The sequence below is a fragment of the Physella acuta genome, unplaced genomic scaffold (genome assembly GCF_028476545.2).
Source record: "Physella acuta isolate Inbredline_101_S28 unplaced genomic scaffold, ASM2847654v3 ptg000335l, whole genome shotgun sequence".
Lineage (NCBI taxonomy): Eukaryota > Metazoa > Mollusca > Gastropoda > Physidae > Physella > Physella acuta.
The window spans coordinates 1,355,895-1,378,514 of NW_026731854.1; the positions used below are offsets into that span (position 1 = coordinate 1,355,895).

Genomic DNA, 22,620 nt, shown 5'->3' on the forward strand with positions numbered 1-22,620 from the left:
TAAATATTATTCTATCAATAGTCTTTAAAATGTACACCCATATTCTACATAAGAGCTAACGAAGCTTTTATTTTCTCTAATGTCGGACCTGTTTAGCAACATCAGTGTATTCTCCAAAAGCTGGTTTCTGGAAGAGATCGTCTCTGACTGATCTGGTTGTATCTTTATCAACATCTGTTATGTGGGCACTGCAAAACAACATACGAATACCTTTTTACTTTTATACTTTACTAATTGCATTTTTTTTAAAAGTATATATATATATATATATATATATATATATATATATATATATATATATATAAATATATATATATATATATATATATATATATATATCGACAATCAACAAAAATGTATATTTTACACGAAAGTCCAATGTTTTAATTTATAATTTTCTTCGGTCTTCATTAAAACTTCTTTTGAAGTAATATGCCACTTAACACTCTACCAGCATTTAGTGGCTTAATTTTATAATCTTGGCAAAAATATTAAACGTTCTTTAAAACTTAAAAGATGTGAGTCCTCATTTCAAATTGACAGTCTCATCTGGCAGCTAGATAAGCCATTACACAATAAACTAGATTATATGTGTTAAAAAAAAATAACTAAGTGTCGCCTAAATTTTTAAATTCAATAGCACTTGAAGCTACACACACCTATAGAATGGATTCTTTACACTTTTACCGTTGCCGTCTTCATATGTCTCACTTTGGACAAGTTCTGGCAGAGCTGCAATAGGCTGAGTCCAATCCCAATATGGTATAGCACCTTTCAAGCCATGGCGACGTAGTGCATTTTCTGCCTGAACAGTCCACAGTCTGAAAGTTTTTAATAAACAGTTGTTTTCATAAACTTTGCAACCAATAAATATTTGGTTTTCTCATGCCATTATGTTAAGCGTTGTATTTTAATAGTAAATGAAAGAAAACAACCTATGCCAGTGTGGGAAGGTTGGCATTCCGTGAAGACAACATGATTTTTTAACTTCTGCGTCCGGAGATGGGCACCATTTGGGTGTTCCATGGAATCTTCCAAGATCCTGAAAATAATATCAAATTCTGTATAATATTTAACTTTTAACTGTAGACTACTTAAGGAAACTAAAAAGAGGGTTTTACAAAAGATATCGTTAGTATTTTAAAAGTATCGAAACTACGTATTTAGAAACCTTCCTTTGAGTATGATACTTGTAAAAGAAAATCATTCTTTTATTTGTTTGTTATTGCATTTAAAAGTGTAACTTGTAGTAAATTATGGTATTTCATGTTTTTAAATGAAGTTTAAATAACTGTAAAATGTCTGAATAAAGGAAATCGTTGGTGACTGATATATCTTAATTGCTTTTTCGACAAGAGATTAAACTATACATAGGGTATGAAAGGTGCACCACATTGTCAGTAGCTAATGCTTACTGCACATATTTTATATGTTGAATAAAAGTTGCAAGAACATGAGTCAGTGAGCTCCATAGAATATTTTGTTTATTCCTTTTAGTTAGGTCTATGAATAGCTGTTACAAGCATAGTTTAAGATAAATGCAATTACGATAAATGCAATTATTCCCTCTGGATTTAACTATATATTATGTACTTGCTATATACATAATTATATATTCAATTTACAATTAAGGTTAAATAAATTATATGTGAATGTTCAAGTTCTGGATTTTACTTGCCTGGAAGAAGCAAATATCACAAGTCAATTACGCTCAGCTACAGAAAGCTAGTTTGTAAAATATTATATATTTTAATGTAATTTAGCGAATTTTCAGACAATAGTAGAAATTCTAATAGTTTTTGTCTTAAAAACCACCCAGTTTACTTGGAGTGACATTTTTCCTAACATACTATTGTAAACTGGCCACCAATTAATTAATTATTGTTTATGCAGTTTTAAAATAGCTGGGATAAAAAAAAACGTAGTGCTGGTGTTGATTATATTTTCAATTCACTATACATTAAGAAACACAATTGTGTTTGTTTTGTCTTCTTCTTAAAAAATATATTGATATTTGATATGACCTCTTCCATCGTAATATTCTCAATTATCTCTTAATTTGATTTAGTAAATTTTAATACTACGCGAGGAGGAGAAGGTGGTGTAGAGTAAGAGAAATAAATTGTAAAACAATTATTTATTACCTGATATCCACCAGCACTATTATCCCCTTGTAGATTCAACATTGCCTCACGTAAAGCAGACACTTCCTCTCGGGTTAAAGAATTCACGTTTTTACGGACTCTGTGTGAATCTGGAGTTTCATCCTTAACATCTACAGATTTAGAAGTAACAAAACAACAAAGGATTAATTTTTTTTCAATCTTCGCACTGAAAATGAAATCAATTAAAGTCGCACGTTGCACTGTTGAGAAAATATATTGGCTAGATAGTTATATTCAATACAAACCTTCTTTTGCTTTGTATATGATCTGGATGTGAGTTAGTTCGCTATCAGCAATTGGAGTGTTGTCAATGGCTTCGTACTCAACACTCACGGTATAATCGTCATTCCATTGGAGGTTTAGCTCATTGAGTGCGTTTGTAATTTCGTGTCTAAAGTAATAAAACGAAGAGTTAAATTAAGGTTTAAACTGCGCATGTCTGTTATTTAGGAAACAGAAAATGACATTCCTAGATCTAGGTTTATTTTTACAACAATAAACGAAAGCATTTGTTAAATAGACCAGATTTATTTAATTAATTAATCATAAAATTTATTTAACAACGTACAAATTTTATCGAGACCCTAGTTTACCTGTAGAGACGATCAAATCTCCACGGCATCTCTGAAGGTCCACCCAACACAGCAAAGCGACCAGCTTCATATTTGTCTTTGCCTGGTGCAGTCACGTATATGTGGGCCATTGCTGAAAGAGAGAATAATGGTAAAACATAATTGTGGGCAATTGCTGAAAGTGAGAATATTGGTAAAACGTAAATGTTGGCCATTGTTGGAAGTGGGAATAAGGGATAAATCAAAAATGTAGGCCATTACTGGAAGTGGGAATATTGGTAAAAGATATATGTAGGCTATAGTTCCTTTTCTGGAAGTGTGAATATATGTAAATAATTTCTCAATATACTAAACGTTGAAAGTCATGCTGTTTTTAACATTGGTAAAGAAAATACCTTATCCTATGTGAAATGTGTAAAATTTTGCTGTCTCATTATTTTTTAGGAAGTTAAATGATGATACGAATTGTTGCTTACTAAATCTATCATTGCAAATAGATAATTTAACATTTAGAAAATACTGTTAAATGGCAAAAATTAGAAGCTAATCATGATAAGTAGTGATGTTTTTCTTGATATTAAATCCTTTATATCTACCTCGAAATAATTTGTGCATCTTTCAAAATAATACCTGATTTTTTAATTCCATGTAGAAGTATCCCAGCGAATGTTCTGTCTTTGGTCTTTTGGTTGTTGTTGATGTAATCGTTAAGTTGTTGTACACTCATGCCACCAAACTCAAGTTGGTCGTATGTGTATTTAAGCTCAGTCTCGTAGTCGTACACATTGCGAGGGACAGCGTGGCTAGATGTTTTCTCGTTGTTGTTGTATGGAGAGGCGAAGGCGAATGGTTTCAATGGCTCGTATGTGTAGGACTGAGCACAGTGAGCTTTGTAAGGTTTGCCTCTGGGATAAAAATAGTTTTAAATAACAGCACTGTTGTCAGCGTGCAAGACTTATGATTTATTTGTTGTAGACAACTAAATCTGCGGATAGTCTATTTACATTAAATGTTTTTATTTCGTATTTTCTTTGAAAAACACATTTAATGTTGCCGTTTAAAGAAGAAAACTACATCAAATATATCATTTCCAAAGAGAAACACCATGTTTATTTTAATGTTTACCTCAGCTCCTGAAGAGCTGTCCAGATGGCCCATATTCTGTCCACATTGCTGTGATGCAGGTAGAAAATTGGATCAAATGCGCTGTATGAAAGTGTGGCCAAGCTGTGGGGGTTTTTGCCACCAACAAGGGCGTGGATCAAGTTGTGGGCAACTTCAAACTGAATCTGTTCAACATAATTCATGGAGTATTGTAGAACAGTTGGTATATGTAACCAAACAAATTTGCTATAAGAATACTGCACTGCTCTCTTTGTAAAAACAAATTTATTACTTACCTCAAAGTCACAGAAGTTGTCCTGCTCTAGAGCCAAAAGGAAGGCGTCAAAGAGCTCAGTGTGGTCTCCTAGTTCTGGGTCCTCACTTAATGACTGTTGCACGTCACGCTCGGTCTTGACACCAGCTCCAAGGAAAGAGATGTCGGCATTATAGAAAGGGTTCTGTGGGTTTTCATTGCTGGAAATGTAATGAACATATGATTAACATATGCATTGATTCTATTCTAACGTTCCAAAAAAAATATTCTCCAATCTAAATGCCATACTATATTATTCTTAATCTAATTTTACAATTAGACAATACAATTTAATTTTAAAGTGACTTAAGTTAAATATTAGTTAACGCTCAATCAAAGATCCGACAAGGGTGAGCTATGTAAGGGCAGGTAACTGTCTTTTAGAGACCACAAGCTTTAGAGACTAAAAACTGTAGTCGCTAAATTATGGAAAAGATCTCATAAGCCACCGATTAAATTATTGTTATATTAACCTTTTTTAGGTTTTATGCAATAATAAAGATAATCTTTTTTACGCCACAAGGCAAACTCATGCAATCATTATAATCTCGACATCCGCATTAATACGTTAAATTAAATTAATTTTACATTAAATTAAATCTTAGACACGACACGGATGCAAAAATAGCTCTGCATTTTTGAAGTAGCTAAAGACAAACATATATTATAGATTTGTATGTCTCAGCTGAAATAAAGATGTCTTACGTTTTATAATTTAAGTATGTGCTTTCAGATGCCAGTGCTGGTACAGAGGTTTTTGGCTTGGTCCAGTCCCAGTAAGGTATTCCAACTTGAGAACCTCTGCGACGGAGTGCGTCTTCAACCTCAAGAAAAAAATGTTATGTCAATAAATAATAACAAAATAATGTCCACTGTTGTATTAAAACTCTACTTACTGTTATACATTGTTAATGCATTAATATATCACTTAAAAAACTAAACACAATTCACTTATAAAACAAATAAACATTGTCCGATAATTTTATAACAAAATAAATACAAAATAAATACACCACAATACATCATTTACCTGTACAACCATGAGTCTGTGCCAGTGTGGGAATGTTGGCATACCATGAATACAGCAGGCCTGTCTGACTTTAGAGGTTGGTGTGGGGCATTTGCCTGGGTCACCATGGAACTCCGCGGTCGCCTGGTAACCGTCAACACTGGAATCGTTCTGTCAATAAAATGAATTGTTTGAACTTAATCAATTTCATTTTTGAACTTAATCAGCTTACACAAGACGTACCCGATGTTAAGCCAAATAAATAGACCACGTTACATTTTTAGAAAGTTTAATTTATGTTAATGTGTGACGACCTGCTATCGCAGCGTCATATCACCAACTAGTGGTGGCATCATTAAAAACAAAATTAAAGCCTTTACGGATCAAGCTTGTAACCCACACTTCAATTACTACACAAAATACTTGAAGAGTCCAAAAATAAAAGAGGTATTTAACTATGCAGTAAACAAACAAGTCTGAGGCTCTCTCCTGTCTTGTAAAAGCAAATGGCTAGGAATCTAGGAGTATGGAATTCACTATGTACTGAAAACATTGGGGAAGAACAAAAAGAATGTGTCACACCAGAGACATAGGCCAAGAAGAAAAACAGGAAACAAAACAGAAGATAAACCAATGCAAGGAAGACAAAAATAAAAGAGAACAATAAAACACAATATTGGAACGTAAATATCATGGTTAGGAAGAGTGCAAAAGAAGACAAACGAAAGTTCTTCCATGAGATCACAGCGGGGGCAGAAACTGCAGCAGGATCAGGAAATATGAAAAGACTATAAAGTAACCAGAAACTTCCCTCAGGTAAGAACATTAATCCTAACAAAATATTAAGGATAAAGAAGAAAAGTTCTTAAAAAGTGACGTGGACCGATGTGTACAGCAGTTTGAGGAGATTCTAAGCCAACATCTTTCATAAACTATTCCCGATATACCACCTGCGAATCACATATAAAATGTGAGTATTTGTCCCTTGACAAAGGTAGAAATAATAAGTGCTATAAAAAGTAAGAAAAATGACAAATCATCTGGTCCAGACCGCATTCTGCAAGAATCACTCAAACAATATCCAGCCATATGCGCAAATATATTACAACCTCTCTCAGTGCAACAGTCGATACTTGAATTGCAGTCTACCCTATACATTACATTTTTGTAGCCTTTAAATAAGTCGTTTGATAGCGTGTATAAAATGTTATCTTTAAGGCTAATGACCCCATGTGATATACCTTGTATATCTATAATGCAGAAATTAAATAAAGACTGTTTGTCAGGAAATCCACAAATTAAAAACTAACAAACAACTTTCGCCACAAACATTCTTTAATGGTAATTGACTGGATCATGCAGAACGACCAGAGTTCCCCCGAACAAAATGAAATTTATATAATTTATATAGAAAATATATACTTTTAACAGTGTCCGCCCCCCGAAGAAAGTCTACCGCCCCCCCCCCCCCCGAAAATTTCAAGTGCCCCCCCGGAGAAAAACGTCTGGAAGAAACACTGAGAACGACACAGAAAGCAAGCGGAACCACAAAAAGGCTGGAGGTTCTCGATTTTGCTGATAACATCTAACAACTATCCACCAGGCAACAACATGTTCAATCCAAACTACATAAACTATATGAATAAGTCTAAATAATAGAAATAAAAATCAATAAAAACATAAAACAGGAGGTCAACAGAATGAATAACAACCAGGACATGCCAATACAGCTAAACGAGAAGACATACGAATGACAACTAAATTCATGTATTCGGGAAGCGAGATCAAAAGGAATGGGGGAGCAGACGAGGATATAAGAAGTTATAAACAAGGCCAGATGGGCATTCAACTCATGACGCTAGTAAGGCATTAGACAGTCTTGTCACACCAGAGCAAGATACGAATATTCAACACAAAATTTGAGGTAGTGTTACTTTATGGCTCGGGGATCTCGAGGGCTACTATGACTAAATCAGACTACAGTAGTTCACAAAGAGATATTTACGAAATATTCTTAAGACGAGATAGCCAGACACAATTTCAAAACAAAGATCTGTGGCAAAACACAAAGCAAGAGCCGATTAGCATTTAGGCATGCAATTGGGGTTGGATCAGGCATGCCGTAAAAACAAAATCGCCAGGCATGTGTTCGACTGGAATCCCCAGCGAAACTGAAAAGTGACCAGAGAAAAGCGAGCGTGGAGAAGGAAAGTGGAAGGAAAAGCAGGGCTGTTGGGAAAGCTTGGGCTCAAATTTAAAAAAAACTGCCCGAAACCAGGCCCTGTGAAGAGGTATGGCTGCAGTCCTGTGCGCCTCATGGGCTCCAGAAAAGCAAGTAAATACACATTAAGTATTTTTGTTATGCATTTTTCTTTGTACATTTATGTTTTTCCTGTTATAAATGTATTGCTCAGTGCACCTGTGTAGCATGCTTGTTATACCTGGAATCTAGCGAGGGCTTGTCTAAGTTCAAAGACCTCCTCCTTTGTAAGACGGTCCACATCTTTACGTACAGCTACGTCATCGCTACTCACTTCGTTGTGGGCTATGGCGGCTTTTAAATGTATATTTAAACATTTAGTAAATATTGAGTAAAGGTTAATCACACAAGAATATAAATAATAAACTTGGTATCTATTATAACAAGACCTAAAGCAATAAACATATTTTTTTGGAAATGCTGTAACAAATTATTCAAAACTTTTGGCAAATATTTTTAAAATCTAAAATTCTCTATTCTAAAATTATCTTAAAACTAGCAGATATTTATGCAACTTACGATCAGTGCGTCCCTTAGCTGGCCTGTAAGACACATAGGGGTTAGGGAGGAGACTGGAAGACAATTGGGTTCCGTTAACGCTAAAGAGCTGGGCCTTGATGCGGTAGTTGCTGTCAAGTGGGACACCGAGTTTCTCCACGGTCTTGGTCACATCAAAGTAGTAAGGTCTAGAGAAAGCCCAGGGCATCTCAGTTGGTCCTCCTAGTACGAAGAAGTCACCGGCAAACTCGCAATTAGGTTCAGATATTGCATCTTTAGCAGGAATACAAACCTAAAGAATTATAAAAGGTAAATAGAATTCATAAATTAAATTAAATATAAACGTAGAAGTGTCATTATATTGTCTCAAATAAAATGTCTTTCTCACTATTTAGCCTGGATAATATAGTTAATACTTTCAAGCAAACTTTAGTAATTTATTTAACTAATTTCAAAATTAGCTTTCTTATCCATTTAGTTTTGGTTATATAAGCTCTTGCTTTTCAGTAAACCCTAGTATTTTATATAATAAAGTTTAAAATAAGCTTTTTTCAGCAAATGCTATTGATATATATATATATTTTATAACATGTTGGTATTGGCTTTGTATACTCTTTTAAAATATTTATTATTATTCTTAAGAAAATATTAGTATTTTATTCAACACAACAGACGACCTAGCAAGTTTCCATTTACTTGTTGTATGTTTTATTCTATTATACATTTTTAATACATGAGATTGTAATTTATTTCTTCATACAAATGTTCTCTATACGTCGATCAGAAGCAATAAATGATGATCTCATATATACATTTAAAAAATTCAAATTTTAAGATGTGTACCAATCTCTTGATTCAATTATTTTCAAAGAACAAGTTTAGTACTCACCTCAACACGGACATTAGCTGATGTTTCAATACCATGAAGACGGAATGTAGCGTAGACGTGATCATGTGACCACTTCTCTTTAATCAGCCTCTTGATGCCAGCTAGGTCATAGCCGTTTAGTGATAAATCTTCATATCTGTTAATACGCATTTTTCTTTGTGTAAAGGTAAAGCGGAAATAAAACGTACAAAATTACATTTTCACTTCATTCGTTTCTAAATGTTTTCTATTACATATGATTTAAATTATGTAAGGGGCAGACAACACGTTTAAGTGTGACTTAAGACACCGCAGCTACTGACAACAAACAGAAATGTGACTTGACTAACAACACACAGAAATTTGACTTGACTGACTACAAAGTGAAATCTAACTAGACTGACAACAAAGTGAAATGTGACTTAAGACTGACTTGTAGCCGAAGATAGAGAAGTCGATCGTTTCTTTTGGCACCGAGTGATCTTTAGTAATGGCGAATGGATTCGAGTCTCTAGAGAAGGGTTCCATTGGCTGTTTGAATAATTTCACGTCACATAGTTCGCATTTCCCTTTACATCCTGGTCCTGTGGTAGGTCAAACATCAAAGAGTCAGCCAAAACCATTGTACAATAATACAAAAACAAGTTCAAACAAAGATATAACATAAATAAACAGAAAATAGAAAAAACAGTATAAGGCGAATCAATAACAGCAAATGTAAGGTGTATATTGCAACTACCTCCAAACTAAAAAAAATTATATACAAATATATCTAATTTAACTAGAAATTGTCATTAGTAATCTTTATAAAAAGATGAAAAATAGAGCATTGTGTATGTTAAACTATTCAACATGGTCAGTTACGCATTTTTCTGAAATTATCAAACCTGTTTTCAATATTATATATATATATATATATATATATATATATATATATATATATATATATATATTTATATATATATATATATATTTATTTATTTATTTATTTATTTATTTATCAAAACGTTCGCCACAAGTGCTATGTTCTCCATTTAACACTTATCATGTTGTATTTAATTCTCGTTTCAACAACGACTTAAACATGGAAAGTTAAATTCTCCATTATATAACACACAGACGTGGAATAAGTAGGACAGGTTCAAAATGTTCAACAGTAGTTTAACATTTCATATTTTATTATATTTGAACATTTATGTTTTAACAAATTACTAAATCACATTCCTTTTTATGTTACTTGTAAATTTCTTTTTGATTTTTTTTAAATTCTTAAAATTTTAATTTTTGTAATTATGACAAATAACGCTATTTTACTATTTTAAAAAAAAAACTTTTTTTAATATTGTCATTACGAATCTTTAAAAAATTTACCAGGAGTAAATCCCCTCTCCTGTTGAAGTGCTTCGTAGATGGCGTAAATTCTATCTACGTTTGAGTGGTGTAGGAAAAAGATGGGGTCATATGAAGTGTACTCGAGGTGGGACATGGAGTATTTGTTACGGCCTCCCACTAGGTAGTGAATGGTGTTGTGAGCCACCTCAAACTGGACCTCAAACTGGCAGTAGTTGTAAAACTGGAGGGCGTCTATCACGTGCTCAAAGAGATCGGTGTGCTCACCAGCATCAACCTGTGAATAAACAGTTTCATGTATGTCTGTAACTAATTAATTCTATAAAAGACTCTTTGAACGATAAACAATATTATTTTAAGCCTTGATATAATTAAAGTAAAACAGCGACCTTCTGGAAAAGTCTGTCATCAACAGCTCTGGCGGTGTGTTTAACAACGCCATCAACTGTGATATCTCCTTGGTACCAGACATTCTTCTTGGCTTTGCCGCCATCACTGTCAATGAACACTTGCTGACTGACGAGGTCAGGGAGAGCGCTCAAAGGTTTAGTCCAGTCCCAATATGGAATACCAATACTGAGACCTGGTGGATGGAGATGGTTATTTTTCAATTTAGCACGGTAGAAATCTTATAATTCTAAATCTGTCTACATTTGGGAACACATTTTTTAATATTGTTCTCTGATGTATAGTAAAATATCTTAAACTTTTTATATATTTAATACAAAGTCGTATTACTTTTAAAGAGTTGTTAGTTCATTTTTATTGATGGCATTAAATAAAACCATTTTAAAAAAAAATCATAATTAAACGCACTAAAAAAAAAACATAAACAAACACGTATTCTTTTATAAAACCTTTGGTCGATAAAAATGTTTGACCAAACCTTTTTATTAAATAGTATGTGTTTGTTTATTTTTTTTTCTAATGCATTTAAAAGCTTGTTATTATAAAGTTTTTTTACATTTCTTTAATTTTCCACTGTTCAGTAATTCGCTCAAAATGGAGTAGACACTACATCAATTATAGGCTTCGACAAAAATAATTGTTTTAAAACCAGATTACTATATTGCAATCACTAAAAGAAAGTTGTGCGCCTCTTTTTCGTAGTCAACAGTCACAACAGTTCACCCTATACGTCGAGCTAATCGCGCGATTGCTAGCATTTAATCTTGTTAATTCCTTTATATTTATGAATATAGTTATAAACCAAAATGGAGATTATGAAATCTATAAGAATAAAGTTTGCCCAGTGTACGTGGGAGAACCACAATTCTGCTCATCGTCTGATCGCGTCAAGCTTGTTATCTCCCCTATTTTAACTGAATGTAATAATTTATCGAGTGATCGTTATCATTTAATCTTGTTATCTCCCCTTCGTTTCGAAACAGGTTAATTATATTTTAATGATTAATTCAATTTCTAATTAGATTTAAAAATAAATATTTATCCATAGCCCTTGAAGAAAAAGATATCTGGAAAAGTTATGATATTTGCCAGAAATCAACAAACAAACGGACTTTGCGAACCAAATAAAATGTGTAAATAGCAAATTAAACTATTTTTTGTTTCATTGTAAAGGGACTGAATTATGAATGAGTTATAAGAAAGTCAGGTTACCTTTCTCTTTGAGCGCTTGCTCCATCTGCACCACGTAGAGTCTGTGCCATTGTGGGAACACAGCCATACCGTGGATGCAGCAAGCCACATCTTTGTCGCCGTGTTTACACTGAGTTGGGTAACCGTGATATGCAGCTATCGCAGCATAGCCTTTATCAGAAGTGTCGTCAGCAACTGCTCTCAGAGATTTCTGGAGGTTTAGGATGTCCTCACTGCTCAGACTGTCAACACTTTTTCTCACAAGGACGGCTTCACTAAAGCTCAGCTGAAAATATTGAAAACACTAAAATATATCTTCAAAACTTTTCATCTATTGTTAGCAGCACAAGGACGGCTTCGCTAAAGCTCAGCTGAAAATATTGAAAACACTAAAATATATCTACACAACTTTTCATCTATGGTTAACAGCCAATGATTGTGTAGTCTATTAATTGTATTTTTTTTTACATACATCTGTTTGTAAAAAAAAGTAAAAAAAAAAAGGTAACATCGTAATTCCATGAACAAAAAAATTATTTTAGGTGTTATCGAAAACTTCTATAAATTTTTAAGTTACAAAAATAAGTGTCTCTTTGTTAGCTTTGAAGTCAATACATGACACATTTTCAAACAGAATATTCTCACCACGTAAAGTGCTAGAGCCAGAAACGACAAGCAACGAGCCATGACTGTGGTCTGTTTGTTACAACAGTCCAACAAGCGGCGTAAGTTGAGAGAGATTTCAGCTCATTTTATACTGATTGTTGTCCTTGTAATAAGACGAGTCAACCTAAGGAAGAGTTTATCTTTTTGGAGAGGGGTGATTAGGATTGCAAAAAATTGATGATCATATGAGAAAATATATTATTATTGTTAAATTTTCGTTTTCATCTAACTCTGATAGCAAAAACTTGCATGACTAGAACTGTATTAATTTACTGATTGCATAATTATTACATCAAATATTTAACATTTATTTTTTAAAATCTGTTACCCCTATGAAAAAGTAAAGATACAAAACTGGTTAATGTTAAGTCTGCAGTTTTTGTCACCCTACACTAATTGATGTAGATAAACATTTGACCCTTATGTAGGTCAGTTGAGCAAAAACTGCATGACCTTCTTAAACATCCATTAAGGGGATCACTAAGTAGTAGCATTGACACGTGTACAATGAGACACTATTCAAATGTGATCAAATTGTATTCGTTAAATTCTTTAACAGAATGCAGTCTACTATGTATATTTTAGGTTAAAAATAACAATATGCATGTATCTTTTTTAGTGTACGATCATCTGTGTGACTTGGATTTACTTTGCCTCATTAATCTATGCCGAAATATGTTCTAACAATGTCTGCCATTCTATATGTCTGTCCGTTAGTCTGTCTTTCAGTTCATCCGTCCTTCCGTACGTCTTTCTTTTCCTCCATACCGTACGTCCGTCTGTCCGTCCGTCTGTCCGTTCATCCGACCGTCTATCCTTCCATCCTACCGTCTGTCCGTCCGTCCGTCCGTCCGTCTGTCCGTCCCTCCATCCGTCAGTCCGTCCGTTCATCTGTCTGTCCGTTTTTCGGTCCGCCTGACTGTCTGTCCGTTCGTCTGTTTGTGCGTCCGTCTGTCTGTCCGTACTTCCGTCTGTCCGTCCGTCCGTGAATCCGTCTCTCCCTCTGTTTTTCTGTATTCCGGTTTCTCAAATCTTAAGTTAGGAGGGCGTAATTTCAACTGTATATATTATTATCTATGCGAAAATTTCTGTAAACTTTTGAACGATTTCCAGTAACCGGAAGGGATATTTTATTCCATTTTCGTGGAAGCAGCGAGTTCTGTTTAAGTTAGGTATGTGAAATTTCATATATATATATATATATATATATATATATATATATATATATATATATATATATATATATATATATATGTATATATATATATATATATATAAATATATATATTTATATATATATATATATATATATATATATATATATATATATATATATATATATATATATATATATATATATATATATATATATATATATATAGCATAATATGTAGCATTTATACGACGGGCTAATATAATAGTTCAACTAATCTAATCAGACGAGCCGTTTTGTGATTTGGAAGCCTGGACTCCCGTGTAAACACTAAGGCGCCTACATTTGTTTTAAAAATGCGCTGAAATAGTACACGGAGGTACACGAAATTCAATGAATAAACGGAGCCAAGGGCTGTACCCGGCGCCCCTGTGGTTGTATAACCGGTGGTTCCGAGAGCTCCCAGTGAAGATGTTGGCAGATCACTTTTACGGAGGGTGATTAATATGCACTAAATGTTCTCATACAGCACGCCCTGGGATGTTTTGGCGGTAGTGTGGAGTAAACACGCTTCAATATCAATGATCAAGAAATATAGTGCCTTCTTTGTTTATGTACGTAACTCATTTTTAGAGAACAAGGTCACTCGATTGGAAACATGTTGAGTTTTGTCAGATAAAATCCAATTTCTAAAAACAAATTCTTTAAAACAACTGGAATGACGCACTGAGCCTTTGTTTTTACAGTATTCAATTAGAAGATCGAAAAGTGAGATCATGCTTCAAAACATACAAATGTAACACATTGGTGAAAATCTATTATAATATAGTCTTAGCCTCGACTCTCAAACCGAACAACCGGGGCGGGTACGCTAATACGCTAATCTCTCTCTCCTTCTTTCTCTCTTTCTCTCTCTCTCTCGCTCTCTCTCTCTCTGTATATATATATATATATATATATATATATATATATATATATATATATATATATATATATATATATATATATATATATATACAGGAAAGTATGTTTGTATAACCAATGCCGCAAAGAAGTACCCCACATGATGCATGCCCACTATATATCTAGCATCTTTTGAGCTATGGATTTTTTTTTCCAAAGAATTTTGCCGGCGACTACCTGTGTTTGATTGTGGGGGAAATAGAACACGGCCTTGACGATGGTTAAAAAAATACAATTACAAATAACTTTTTTTAAATATATAAATAATTTGATGACAATGTTCGACCCCCCTGTTTGATCCCCATCCCATGCCTCATCCGCCAAAGTACACTTTGGAGGATCGGTCGAACAGTTACGTGCCCCTATTTGGCAACGGTGAGCAACAAGTCACAGAAGTAATTAAAATTTGATGTTTTGCCCATATTTTAAACTAGTTTGTGTAACGGACTTCAATGTTCGCGGAAGAGCGTGGTATATTGACTGTAAAATAAAAATAATCATACCGCAGCTACAGTATTTTCTTTACAAACCAAATATCAAGGCAAAAATGCACGAAAATTAAATTCCAAATTTAAAAAAAATAATTATGGTCGGCTGTGTAAAAGTGTGTGTAAAATATGTAATTAATTTCAGCCGTAGATATAAGGATAAACTTCCCTTATTTAATTTTAATTAGAAAATGTATGATGAAAATGATGTGTTGTATAAAATATATCAAGGGAGGTAACAAAAAAATAGAATGACGCTAATGGTTTTTATTTTATTATGGCGCTTGGTCTTAAAATAATAACAAAGTACCTGTTCTGATTTTACAAGTTTTTATTTAGTTCGCAACGTCTATTTATTTGTTTGCTTATTTGTCTGTTTGTCTGTTTGTTTGTTTGAAGTTTGTTGTGGGTTTGTGGCAATCTTGTAAGTCAATTTTAACCCACTTCTTATGCAACGATTTTGTTTAATCTTTCTTATTTTTTTTATTTTAATTAGATGTTTAGTTAATCGTTAAATATTAATTAAACAGTTTCAAATTAATGGGAGACAACAAAATTAAATTAATCGATAGAATACTATATTCAATAACAGAAGGAGACATAACTAGCGAGATGCGATCACACTAACAGTCTGGTGAGCTTTATTCCACGAGAATAATTACAATACTAGAGACGGTGAAAAGCTATTAGATGGATATAATAAGGTTTTTAAACTAAGGAGAGGTAACAAAACATGCCGTCGTCTGTAAAATATGGTCAAGTACGGCTGATTTTCACGATGGTTCCGAGAGCTCCCAGTGAAGCCCTTGGCACATCACTTTTATTAATATGCACTAAATGTTCTCATACAGCACGCCCTGAGATTTTTGGGCGGTAGTGTGGAGTAACCATGCTCCAATATCAATGATCAAGAAATATAGCGCCTTCTTTGTTTTATGTAAGTAAATAATTTTTAGATTATTATATTTTTAGTTATCGCGAGGTAATGATGGTGATTTAAAGCAAATATTTTTAGTCGTGTCGAATTCATATATAATGATCGCGAGTTAAATTCTCTTAATATAAGCTATATTACGAAAAAAACTTTTTCAGAACTACCCTCTTTGATATTTTGTTAGGTGGTAGAAAAACACCTATGGAGTCAGAAAAAACTCGCAATATCCGGGAAAAATCTGCTAAGTGGTCAAAACTGACCAGTCGTATCCTTTTTAGTAGAATCCGTATCATTGTATAGTACTGTATTACAGAGGCGTAGCTAGTGGGGGGTGCGGACCGCACCGGGTGACACCATTTAGGAGGGCGACACCAAGGCAAAAAATAGCAAAATACATAGAGAAAGACTTGAGGGGTGTGTGCAAATCGAAAGTTTGAGGGGGGTGCAAATCGAAAATCTGAGGGGGGGGGTGCAAATCGAAAGTTTGAAGGGGGGTGGTGCAAATCAAAAACTTGAGGGGGGGTGCAAATCAAACATTTGAAAGTTTGTCCCCGGGAAGGATCGCTACGCCTCTGGGGGTGACACCATTAAATGCCGCACCGGATGACACCCGACCTCGCTACGCGACTGCTGTATTATAATATTTGTTCTTTTGACTTAGAGAGCACATCCACCAGGTTCCCAAATTTTTACAAACTTTTCTGTGTATTTCAAAAATGTTAGTTGGCTATCTAAAATCTAAATTATTCTAATGTTTAGGTTTTACTTGGTTTAGTTTTAGTAAATTTTAGGGTAAAACCTTAGTTTAGCGTCGTAAATTCCAACGTAGCTAGTAATGTGCGATGGAGGTAACTAATGAATATTTCTTTCAATTGGCCATATTTATCACATATTTTACATAATATAACAGATAATTGAACAACAAATCACAATCCATGACCAAACCAGTCAAAAATATCCTGGTATAAACTTTAAACTACCCCGTTTGAGATAACAATGAGTAAGTGCAAGCAACGGCCATGTTTCAAAAACAATAATAGAGTAGTTCCCCTTGTAAAATAGTCTATTCGCATGTCTCTTGTGTTGATTTTGTGGTTTAATATGGTTGTTTTGAATTGTTTTAATATAATATGCCTGTATAGTAGTTTTTCTTTTTTTTAATATAGTTGACATGAATGACTAATAGACCTTTTCAGACCTAATAGTGTGCATCCAAGACCACAACAATTGTTGAGAGGTCGAACTTTTAAACACTATATTTGTAGTAATCAAATTAATATTTGATCGCCTATAAATGACATCGCTCTTAAGATAGTAATGACAGCGTGCATTATTACAGAACAAACATATGAACATATTGTTTCAGGTAGAAATTGTGATTTATGGTGGGGAGAGGATGAGTAGAACTCAGCGATCTGATTTTGAGACGGGTCAGGTTTCTTTTTCTGAAAACGGGATGGTTGTCGGAGAAAGACCAGCTGTAGAAGTGTGACGCGTCATTCATTGGTGATCCATTTTCTCAGTGGGGACGATAGAACTATTAAGAAGGATCAAGAAATGTAAAAAGCATGCTGAGTCGCATTTCTTGAACCCCACCTTTTCATCCCCCACTTAGCACATCGTCACCGAGTTAACGCTCGCGCTTGACGTCATGTAACGGTATAGAAAAGAAAAAAAAACAAGCACTGCCGTTTTGACACTTAAGCGATGTTTAATTATGTTGGTGTTCAATTAAATAGCCCCTCACACATCTATCACTCGTCCATTTAAACATACGTGGTTATTCCTGCAAGCTTGCTGTCTTGAGACTTTCGGCCCTTTAAGAACGAATTAAGCGCCCACCGAATAGAACTAGACTACCCATATTAAGCTCCAAAATAAGCTTGGTGAAAACAGGATGGCCGTCCGATTTTGAAGCTGCTCTGCGCTTTCTAAAAAGCACAATAAACGATAAGATGACACTTATGTTAAAGTAAATTATAGTTCTGAATCTTGATACATTAAAAGTGATATTCGAAAATTAAGAGCCAGACAGTCAGCATGATATTTCATGTTAAGTCCAAGAATTTTTTTTTCCTCAAACGATGGAACATTACTCAATTTTCGCGCAGTTTCGCGAAATTGAATTGAAGTATTTACGTCATCTTACAAAGCGCGATAGCCTACTGGTGCTCTAACATGGCCCATGCTAATGGCCGTATTCCTAACGCCCCGCATTAGACGCGGCTTATTCGTCGGCAGGCATTTGGTGGCTAGCCTGTTTGACGGGGATATATGTTGAGGCCGTTTTGCCAACAATTATGATGATTCGTTTTGAGCAAGGTATGGGTATACTAATGCTTATTTATCGTTATTTTGATTGAACATAGGGTTCGTCCATAAATTACGTCACACTCGTAGGGGGGAGGGGGGGGGGGTCCGTAATTTTGTGACGGTGTGTGATGAGGGAGTGGGGGGGGGGGGGGTCAGATGGTTTGACGTCACTTTTTTGCAATATAAAAAAAGCAATGTTAGAAACGAGTTTTAGCCGTTATTTCGCGTTTTAGAAAACGGTTTTAATAAACTGTAAAAGGAATTGATCAAAAAACTCTATTTTGAGGAGGGTTGTAGGCTGAGCTGTGGCGTCATTTTAGGGGGGGGGGGGGGGGCTGGCTTTTTGTGACGACGTGTGACAGAGGGGAAGGGGTAAAAATCGTCCAAAAAGCGTGAAGTCATTTATGGATGACCCCATAGCATTATAGAGGTTCTCCATCAATGACCTAGGTATTTTTCCACGTTCACCTCCTTTTATGAGACCGACACGTCATAATTTGTGGAGCCGCGTGAGTAGACGTCAAAATCTTCACTTACTCCCGTAGCACTCACTCATTTTGGGCATTTGATATAGACATTTTGACAACAAAATGTATCTGAAAAGTGGAGACTTGGAATCATGACAACACGCACTTGAGGGGTGATTGTTTTAGATGATGTTTTACGAGGGAAACTGGTGGATAATACATTTTGTCTCTCTGTATATATAAATGATGACAAACATTCATTTTTGTCAAAATTATGGCTAAAGATCTTAGATAAGGCAGAGCAAAGCGTAATTTATTACATTATGACCTGTTATGACATAAACAACAGAAATATGATTGAGGTTGGGGTTTAATTAAGGTAAAGAGAAGTAAAAAAAATGTCATAAGTTACGAAAGAATCACTAATTGATGAAAAGTAAAACCTGAAATGAAAATATTGAGCATTCAAAAAATAAGAAAAAACTCAAACTATATAGTAATGGTAATGATCAAATAAACATTAGCACAAAAAAACGTGATTTTATACATGGATACAAGTTGCATCTCACAATACTTCTAGAATTAATAACGTTGTTTGTGAGGAAATTCGGTTTTTAAAGGGCCGAATTTTTAAAAAAAAATGCTTTGTAGGACGGACTATTATATAACAAGACAATCATATTTAAATACATTTTCATACTAATAGATATGGAAGGGAAGCTACTCTCAATAAATTTTTCTTAAGATGGCTGCTGTTCTTTAATAACAAATTTACTATCTGGAACAGGGTTGATAAAAATTAATTTCAGGGTATTTAAATTGATCTATTATTCAATTATATATAATATTTTATTAAAATATACGAAAATAAACTCATATTTAAAGGCATATACTATACAGATACTTTTATGATATACATTAATTGAATAATTGGTAATCTATCGTTTTGGGTACGTAAAATCGCCCGCGACTTATATGTGAAAAACAGATGACTCCTTAAATTTTAATAATTATTTCACATGTTGATGAGGATTTATGTTTTAAAAAATTCAAAAATGTTTCCTTGTTTCATTTATGTATCTGTTTTTAAACAATTGAATTAAAACTTTTCAGTAATAAATGAAGACTAGCGATGTTTCCAACAGATGCAACCATGCTCATTTACTATAGCAGTCATCTTGTTTAAGTTTTATTTTTATTAACTTATAGCGTGAGATTCAGGGGGAAGCCACTCTATTTTACAAATGGCTGCTGTTTTTATAGCAAATCTTGGTCACAGACACTGCTCTTTAAAGTTAATTTCTGGCCTATATTGATATATTCAGCCATTGATTTAGATATATTAATCCTTTATCTATAATATTTGACACAAACATATCACAATATACTTCTATTAAAGCCTTGACAATGAGGTAACGTTTTCGTACATTAAAAATATTAGTAAAAATAGCCGCGGGCGATTTTACATAGCCAAAACGATAGATTTCCGAATAATTAATTATTAATTAATAATTAATTCACTTACTCCCACATTACTAGATTTGGCCGAATTTACGACGCTAAACTAAGGTTTTACCAATTTTAGTACCTCGAAACAGTAACGACAGATTCTAATAAGCAAAAAATCGAGTGAAATATTTATAATATATTATAGATCTAGATATCCAAGTACAATAACATTTAATAGGAAGTACCTTTAATAGGGAGTAGTTAATTATTCTAATAGTAAAGGGAGTGTTTATTGTTTATATTTATTATTATATCGTCCATTACCAAGTGTTATATGAGGCAAGACTTGCAGTACGACATTTTCCACGTTTTTAATATTCTGACGGAATAACCCTACCCACTTAAGAAGCTAATAATAAATACATAAAAACGTTTATAATTACAAGCTTTTATAAATACACTAAAAAGAAGAAAATAATACAATACAAGTCTTTTTTTTATATTTAAAGTAACCGCGGATTTATATTTAATAAAAATTGTATTATGTTCTTCTTTTTAGTGCAATTATAAACGTTTTTGTGTATTTATTATTTTTATACTTTTTAGTATTAACAAGTTATACGCATGTTAAGACAATATAAAGTAGCAACAAATATATGATACACAATTTGAAAAACAGTTTAGCTTTAATAATATGATTAGTTTTACTATACGTGTCACATTTACTGATGTTTTAATTACAATCCCAAAATTGCCACAATTAGGTGAACACATAATATTATAACTGTTCAGTCTGTGGTCAAGTTTATAGCTAAAGTTTCAGTAAAGTATTATGGGATGGCGTAGTCTAGTGGTAAAGAACTAGACTGCTGACCCGACTAAAAACTATTGCGTGCCTATTGAACGTGATGACGCGCTTTTGTCGTAGAGCCTCTCCTCGCTCCACGCCCAAGACGGCTGTGATGACGCGAGTGAATAGAACTGCCTACTAATTCGGTCCAAATTTTAACTAATTCATAAAAAATTAATTAGGCGACCAATTAAGTCAAATTTAATGTCACGATGCATTGTCTTCATGTCTTGACCCACGTACCAACAACGAACCGTATCTGTCAGTTAGAAGTGCCTGCAATTCAGCACGACCGTTTCGATCTAGACAGAGTGTGGAAGTGAGTTAAATAAAAGCTTGTAAAAACTAAAAACATTAAGTCACTCAGGTGAAATTAATACATACAGTCAGATAAAGGAATGGATTTTGAAAAAAATATCATTCACCAGTTAGCTATAATCGACAAAAACGATGTTACGATGATTGTTGCTGTATCTGCCCCTGTATCTGCTTTGATTTTTGTTGATTGTAGAGAGAATGAAGATGTATCGTAGGGTTTTCTTGCGTAGTCGAATGGGCGAAATTATGTTGAAAAATGTTTAGTTTTCGTGATATTGCTGTAAGTGTAAGTGCATTAGTCTGTTTTGTAGAAATTTGTTTTATCTTTGCTATAATTCCTCTCAGCCTTTAAACGGTCAAACCAATATAAAAACTGAAAGCTTTGTATAAGTAATGGTGTCTCGTGTTATGTTTATTTTTATGTTTTTTTTTATTTATATTATTCATTTTAAATACATTTCCTTTTTATACAATTTTATACTTTAGTAAGTACTTTATGAAAAAATAATTAAGAAAAGTAATTGGTTTTTAATTTGTTTAGTACAAATCTATTAAAAGGAGCTTATGAGCACCCCTATTTGACTATTTAAAAAGGGAAATAAGTCATGGAAGTGGTTTGAACGTTTGCTTATCTTTGATAAGTTTTATTGCAGGAGAAAGAGGACTCGGCTTTCACAGTGGTTTAAAAACAAAGGGGAAAGAATATACTAGAGCGTGGGGTGGTGGCTATAAAATAAAGGTAATCCAACCGCAGCTACGGTAATTTTTTTAACAAAACAACCATCAAGTCAAAATGCATCAAAATTATTTTCTTAACTGTAAAAAAAAATTAATATGGTCGGCTGTGGGTCCCTAAATGGCGTGCCCCCACCCCCCTGCGGGGTCTGGCGACACTGTAGTTCCGGCACTGACTGCAACTCATGTTGCCTATGTATATTTTTCCTTTACGAAACAGCGTGTGTTAGCTACTGTAAAACATCATTACTGTAGTAGATCTGTTTTTTTTACAAGAAAATTATTTTTTTTAACTATAAAAAAATTGATTGTGGTCGGCTGTGGGCCCCTAAACGGCCCGCCCCCCCCCCCCCCCCCGCATTGTGGGGTTTGGCGGCACTGTAGTTCCGCCCCTGCCCGTAAGTAATATTTGCTGACTAGTGTCTGACAATGATTAGCGGAAGTGGTGAATGTTTGATTTGGTAGTCTCGTTCATAAACGGCTCATTCATCTATTTGCCACTTGTGAGGCTAAGGGTAGGGTGGGGAACTAATAGGAAGGGGACAA

At 34.0% G+C, this 22,620-nt stretch overlaps 1 protein-coding gene across 2 annotated transcripts in view; it reads right to left on the reverse strand.

Annotated features, from left to right (window-relative positions):
* Nucleotides 1–12,476, reverse strand: part of LOC131940915 (hemocyanin 2-like) — a 29,347-nt gene extending 16,871 nt beyond the window's left edge. For both annotated transcript variants that reach the window (XM_059299824.1, XM_059299825.1), the window contains exons 1-19: nucleotides 12,384–12,476; nucleotides 11,760–12,024; nucleotides 10,529–10,722; nucleotides 10,161–10,416; nucleotides 9,223–9,373; nucleotides 8,811–8,946; nucleotides 7,943–8,213; nucleotides 7,605–7,717; nucleotides 5,185–5,334; nucleotides 4,860–4,978; nucleotides 4,138–4,315; nucleotides 3,863–4,026; nucleotides 3,368–3,642; nucleotides 2,759–2,870; nucleotides 2,411–2,556; nucleotides 2,145–2,275; nucleotides 936–1,042; nucleotides 660–821; nucleotides 89–188 (exon numbers count right to left, since the gene is read on the reverse strand). In XM_059299824.1, the coding sequence (XP_059155807.1) occupies nucleotides 89–188; nucleotides 660–821; nucleotides 936–1,042; nucleotides 2,145–2,275; nucleotides 2,411–2,556; nucleotides 2,759–2,870; nucleotides 3,368–3,642; nucleotides 3,863–4,026; nucleotides 4,138–4,315; nucleotides 4,860–4,978; nucleotides 5,185–5,334; nucleotides 7,605–7,717; nucleotides 7,943–8,213; nucleotides 8,811–8,946; nucleotides 9,223–9,373; nucleotides 10,161–10,416; nucleotides 10,529–10,722; nucleotides 11,760–12,024; nucleotides 12,384–12,425 (3,072 nt within the window). In that variant the 5' untranslated portion in view covers nucleotides 12,426–12,476. The remainder of the gene's footprint in view (nucleotides 1–88; nucleotides 189–659; nucleotides 822–935; nucleotides 1,043–2,144; nucleotides 2,276–2,410; nucleotides 2,557–2,758; nucleotides 2,871–3,367; nucleotides 3,643–3,862; nucleotides 4,027–4,137; nucleotides 4,316–4,859; nucleotides 4,979–5,184; nucleotides 5,335–7,604; nucleotides 7,718–7,942; nucleotides 8,214–8,810; nucleotides 8,947–9,222; nucleotides 9,374–10,160; nucleotides 10,417–10,528; nucleotides 10,723–11,759; nucleotides 12,025–12,383) is intronic.
* Between the last annotated feature and the right edge of the window lie 10,144 nt (nucleotides 12,477–22,620).